The sequence below is a fragment of the Aplysia californica genome, unplaced genomic scaffold (genome assembly GCF_000002075.1).
Source record: "Aplysia californica isolate F4 #8 unplaced genomic scaffold, AplCal3.0 scaffold00042, whole genome shotgun sequence".
In the NCBI taxonomy this organism is placed as follows: Eukaryota; Metazoa; Mollusca; class Gastropoda; order Aplysiida; family Aplysiidae; genus Aplysia; species Aplysia californica.
The window spans coordinates 74559-81228 of NW_004797312.1; the positions used below are offsets into that span (position 1 = coordinate 74559).

At 40.7% G+C, this 6670-nt stretch overlaps 1 protein-coding gene across 1 annotated transcript in view; it reads right to left on the bottom strand.

Moving 5' to 3' along the window:
* Positions 1–280: 280 nt before the first annotated feature.
* Positions 281–6670, bottom strand: part of LOC101850937 — a 10952-nt gene continuing 4562 nt past the window's right edge. The window contains exons 4-5 of the mRNA XM_005092188.3: positions 5129–5208; positions 281–1314 (exon numbers count right to left, since the gene is read on the bottom strand). Of these exons, the coding sequence (XP_005092245.2) occupies positions 1151–1314; positions 5129–5208 (244 nt within the window). The 3' untranslated portion in view covers positions 281–1150. The remainder of the gene's footprint in view (positions 1315–5128; positions 5209–6670) is intronic.

Sequence of the window (6670 nt, forward strand, 5' to 3'; positions counted from 1 at the left end):
CCCAAGCTCACAACAAACCACACACACCTCCAAAATAAAATATAGTCGATTAAAGTTATTTTCATCTTATGTGAAGCAGAAGACATCAAACTTTCAATATATCAAAAAATAAAAAATTTCATGGAAAGTCACTTTTTTGTCTTTCGAGCCTCGTAGCGGAAAATAGTACAGTGCGTCTTATGACTGATATTGAGCGGGGCAGACAGATATATGCACATCAACTCGTTTACGATTTTTACTGATGGTGGCGTTTACCACCAAAATACATGGAATTCGCTTGAACTGAAATCTGCGGGACCCACAGATTTTCTTTAATTGTCATGCACGGTTCAGTTTCCAGCTCAGCAGCAAATACAGAACAGCAAAATGCTTTCGATCATGGACATGATAATAAAATATGTATGAAATGGACCTCATAAGATGCAAGTTTGACTCTCCTCCTATGGGAAAGTACCTTTAATTAATTGGATATCTTTGTCTCTCTGCTGAAATGCCGTACCCTTCAAAGTAGTCTCAGGCCGTAGCAACCCTAAAGACAGGTATAGTCGAGGAAGGATCTTGAAGGTGTCAATTTTTTTTTCAGGGGAGGGGGGGGGGGGATTTAAAATGAAAAAAACCCCCCAACAACTTCCTTTCTTCGTAATTGGAAGTGACATCTATGTACAACAGCAAAGAGCCTAACCACCACACCATAATATGCAAGCTGAGAATGTATTATCATTTTTTAGTGTGATAAAATTACTCTACCAAATTTGACAGAGAGAAAAAAAAAATACCCAAAACAAACTTACAAACCCATAAATAAAATAATTAAGCAAGACATGATTTAAAATGCGATATATGACGGATCATAACCACGGTCATCTAAGTATTGCTCCATAAACATACGGTAGGGCGATTTATTTGACAACTGCTTAGGTCTGCGACTGTCCATCATATGTTGCACGACCGGTTTATTTGACTTCTGTTTATCTCTCTGACTATCCACCAAGGCAGATAGGTTTAGTTTATCTCTCCCACCATCCACGGCAGATCGGTATAGTACTTTATCTCTCCCACTATCCATGGCAGATCGGTATAGTAGTTTATCTCTCCTACTATCCACGGCAGATCGGTATAGTAGTTTATCTCTCCCACTATCCACGGCAGATCAGTACAGTTTATCTCTCCCACTGTCAAAGTCAAAGGTAGGGTTCAGTTGACCTCTCCTACTGTCGTTCACACGAGGGAAGACATTTGGGTTGTGCAGGCTTTGTCCAACAGACTTGCTACCATACGGTCCTGTCATCCGGCTCGAGACAGGAGGGATGCGTCCTGGCATGGAATAGAGCAAACAAATGTTTAGTCACGCCAGTGTGTACGGAATCATAACCATTCCTGACCTTCATACATAATTTATGTATGAGGTCAGCTTCCGCTTTGTGTAACTCCACGAGTGGACGTGTTTGGCTTGTGAGCTTAGTGAATTCTCCATTTTCTCAAACTTTTCGACTGTTTTAAATTATCTTATGGACTCAAAAGAAATTCTCAGTGCACTAACTTCCGTTCAGGAACGTCTTAGTGCCTTAGAAGCACGACCGATAGTGAATGAACAAGGTGAAAACGATAACATAGCAGGCCCTGGGCCTAGTAGATCTACCGTTACTGGATCTAAATCTACTGCCAGTGATAGCCAGAACAATCCGAGCGGCCCCACTGACCCGCATGAGGCCAGTGTCTCCCCCCCGCTCTGAATTAGATTTACAACGGGAGTTCGAGAATATCAAAGAACGATTATCTAAGATATCTCTACCCTCCCATCTCAGACTCAACGAGTCGTCATCTGGCATTAAACAAGAGTCAAAGTCTACTCTGAAAGTTATATCCAAAACAGCACGTTTTTCTGAGACTGGGCTTCGACACCTTTCAGTGTTGTGCACACAACAGGATGGTGACCATTATTCATTGTCGGAGGCAGACATGGGAGTGTTGTTTACCATCTTCTCTGCTCAACAACAGTTCGTACAAAAGGAGTATTCTGCGTTAGTAGTCAAAAATACATTCTCGGAGGAAATGGCACGCTAATTCAGGTCGTTTGAAAATCACACATCAGCGTTCAATGAGTCATCGCTATATAATCTGCGGATCGCTGCTGACATGGCAATTTCAAGGGAAAGAGCAAGTAGTAGAACCGACAGATCACGAGGTCAGCGAGGCCATGGCTTCCAGAGAGGCAGATCGTTCCGTCAACAATTCAGGGGGCGTGGCTTCAGTTCGGAGTGGATGACATCAAACCGACCTCCTTCTTCCTTACTCTGCTGTACAGACCGATGAAAATTAGCCGTGTTAGGCTTATCTTAAGTCAAACTAGTAAGCCTGCTTGTTGTGTGTAGTGAACGCTACTGATCATGACAATGGGTAAAATGTGTGTGCATTGAATGGCTAATTTTATTGGAGGCTCTTTGACTAGTTTGTATCAGGAATGGGAAAATATAACAGAAAATTCTTGTGTGCACTCATGGATTAGGAATGGTGTGCCCCTTTGGCTTAAAAGCAAGCCTATCCCATTTGAAGAACGCAATAAAACATTTAATGACCAGGAATTATTGTTTTTAAAGGAAGAAATTCCAAGGCTCTTAGATAGCAAATGCATTCAGAAATGTGACTCTAAACCAACATGTGTATCACCTATATCAACAGTACCAAAATCTGACGGTTCACTTAGAATTATTACAGATCTACGACATATAAACACTGCATGATTGTGGGAGTAAGGCATTTCTTGTTTTTTCATTTCAATTAATAAAACAATGTGTAGTTTGTTTCTTTTAATTGACAATGATGAAAGGCTGACAAATACGTCTTCAACTTGGAAAGCCAATACAGCAGTTTTAGTTCACATAAGAGTTTTACGGCACTTGCAAGACAATAAGGTCGTATAAACCCCGAAGAAAAGATTATGTGTTGATACAAGAGAGTAACATACACAAAAAAGAAGTAGGGGAGATAAGGATGAGAGAGGTTTGATAGGAAAGAAGGAGCAAACCACACCACAGCACCCACCAACCATCCACAGTCAATACAGCAAGCTCTGTGATAATAATAATAATATCAATTATAACGCAATTTTACTACAAAACAATTTATTATCAGTTCATTTGCTCTTCAAAAAATGGACAAAATAGTTCCAGTCTCTCAACTTCAACCCTATAATTTTCATCACCTACGAAAGGTCAACAGGATGAATTCCCCCCCCCCCCCCCTTTCAACACTAAAACATAAAAGCAAATTTTAACCTAGCCACTCCTATCGCCACTGATAGTTTTGTAAATCCATTTATGATGATACACAGTCAAACCAGGAAAAGTCAAAGCACCCACCCCCCCTCCCCCAAGCGAAAATTGGCTATTTTTTAAACTTATGTTCATGAGTCTGAAAACAGCTTCGCAAGCCAAACGGAACGAGCAACTACAGTGTAGTCCACAAATCAAAATCGGGGGCTCTCGTGGCCTGGAGGTTAAGGTGTTGGCCTCTCATTCAAAGGTCCCTTGTTCGAAGACTACTCTTATTGATTTTAGACCACCAAGGGATCTTAAACGTGCGCAACTTGCACACGGGCCCTCCGAGATTTTTCGTCTTTGTCTGAGAACTTTAAGATGCTACCTGTAACTCCATATGCCTAAAACGTGACAAGCGCCTGATTCCACCACGTCGTGACACATCATCAGCCAGCTGTTTAAGTATACTATAATGTAAAAAAAATGCAAAGGGGGCAAGTAAGAAGTATTCATTCGTACAAGTGATTGGCTTGAACACATCATGCTCTATTGTCTGAGTATAATGGAAAGCTTATCAAAAAGTAAATAAAATATAATTAGGGGGGCTCTCGTGGCCTAGAGGTTAAGATGTTCACCTCTTATTCAAAATGTCGCGGGTACAAATCCCGGTAGCGACGGAAAATTTTCTTATCTCAAATTTTCTCCTTTCACATCTTTTCATGCTCTCTAACAATGTTCTGTCGTCTACTTTCGTCTCCACTCTCTGCCCCCACCCCTTCACTTCCTTTAAGCTCCTGATTCTTTCTGTAGCCTATCTACCGCTTCTCCTTGGCGCCTTCTTAGGCTGAAAATATACGGCCAAGCACAACTGAAGAGCACCGGGAAACAGACGAGCAGCTAGTTCAGAAGTGGTGATACCATAGGTCAGCGCGATTCCGTCCGACTACGTAAAAATATGGCGCTGAGCAGGCGTATACAGCTCAGTAGTCGTTAGGGGGCTCTCGTGGCCTAGAGGTTAAGGTGTTCGCCTCTCATTCACTAGGTCGCGGGTTCGAATCTGGATAGTCACCGAAATATTCTTTCACATCCTTTCCTACACTCTAGAAATTTTCTTTTGTCTGCTTTTGTCTCCACTTTCAGCCCCCATCCCCTCACCTCTTTTGCCACCTCCTCTGGACTCCTGACTCTTTCTGCAGCCTTTCTACTGCTACTCCTTGGCTCCTTCTTACTGCTGTCTTTCAGCCACACCTTTGATCTCATGGTAGGAAAAATCAACACCTAACCTTCTTGGATAAGCACGGAAAATCTCGGAAGTTGCACATGTTAAAAGATCCCTTGGTCATTGGTAGTCCAAAATCGATAGGAGTAGGCTTCGGCTGCCACCCGGACAAAATTCAAAATTTCCTACTAACTGAAAATGTTGGGTGTGTCCCGCGCACTCATATGACCTTATGCAATTGTGAGCGCCGCAAAACATTTAACAAAATTTGTTTTCAAATTTATAATTGAATTTTAAATCCTAGTGATGTTGCAGAATTTTACTTGGCAGAGGTCTTATCTTCTGCATGCAGTACAGAAAACAGCTTTAAAAATTTCCAAACGGACCTGTAATATGAAAATCATATAAAATTAAAGGTTCGCATTGGAGCACCCAACAAATCACTTCTCTACTCGGTTTTCCAATAATTACTCACCAACCTTTCCCTTTACTGTAGAACGAGTGCTCTGCCCTTCAAATAAGCTATTGGGTGCAAGTAGTAGGCTACAATGTTGAAAGGTGACACCCCCCTCCCCCTCTAATAATAGAAAAATAATAAATTATCAGTTGAGATTAAGCTCCAGGGTAATAACCTGGTGCTATCGGTGCTTACCCCTAGAGGATTGAAACAAGCTGCTTGCACTTCCCTTTGGCAGAAACACGAAGAGGGCGCCTTCATTTGCCATTCGGTATCTGAAAGAAATTTTTAAAAAAATCCATTGAAATTTTATCTTCACCTTCTGTAAAAGAGAGGGATGGAAGGTGGAAGGGTGAAGGGAAGGTGGAAGAGGAGAGGGTTCAAGTTCAACAAACTTCACACTTTCACCAGCACACATTTTGTGTTTCCTTTGACAAGTAGATAATATTAATTTTTTACAAAACTGTAAATTTCTTGAAAAAAAATGTCTATTAAAGCATGCATGGCAGGGGTCTCCAACTCACATCCCACAGGACAATATGTCACAACGTGGTGGAATCAGGCCTTTGTCAGTTTTTGGGCATGTGGGGTTATTGGTATCATCTTAAAGCCTGTTCATTTTCCTTCCTTTTGGTTAAAAAAACCCATCCATCTATGTTGAATAGATGTCGAAATACACGTATTTGCGATTGAATGAGGTCAGGGTCGCCTGATTTCAGAGGTAAAAATTAGTGAGAAAAAGGCCACCAAAGTTCAGAAACTGAAAATTTACATTTTTTGAGCCTTTAATCAAATAAAAGGTGCTGAGTAAAAAAAAAAGAAGAAAATTGGAAAAAATTTGCCCACTGGCCATAAAATGCGGATTTCTTTGATTTTATTATTTTGACCAGCAACTGATTTCACCACAATGCCTCACATATATATATTGTGACCCCTACACATCAAAGTTAAGTGTTAGAGTAGAGTAACATGCGCATTTTTCTTCCAAGCACATTTTTTGTAGCGTTATTGCTTTGTATTTTTATATTTTTCACTTCTTATGGGACCATAGCTATGGCTCAAGCTCTTGACAGCTTCTGGTGGCATCTGTTGATAAGTTTTACATGTGATTTTAAAGTTGTACTTTTATAAAATGTGAGGCAGTTTGGTGAATTCAGGCGCTTGCCAAAATAATGAAATGAAAGAATCCAGCATTTTTCTGGTCGTTGGGCAATTTTTAATTTTTTTCGTGTTTTGGGGGCTTAACACCTTTATGTTAATTTTAAAACACATTTCTGAGTGGATTTTACTAGTAGTAGTAGTAGTATAAGGTTTTACGGCGCTCGCAACTGCTAAGGTCATATGAGCGCGCTGGATTTTACTGAAAAACGTTGATCAAAGACACAAAAAAATGTAAACTTCCATTTGCCAGGGGCACTCAAGCCTTGGAAGTCATCAAACTTTGGTGGCCATTTTTTAGTTAATTTTACCTTTGACACCAGGCGACCCCCCTCCCCCTTCAATTGCAAACATCTCGACTTCTATTCAAATTGGACTGGTATATGTTTTTTAGCTAAATGCAAGACAAATGAACAACCTTTAAGTTTAAGATCATACTAACAGCTCCATGCCCAAAAACAGAAGAGTGCCTTATTCCACCGTGTCGCGATACAATTATTCCAAACCTTTTTTTTGTGTGTGTGTGAAATACTTGATCAAGTTGATGCAGCCCTGGTTCACCAAGACTCACCTCCACCC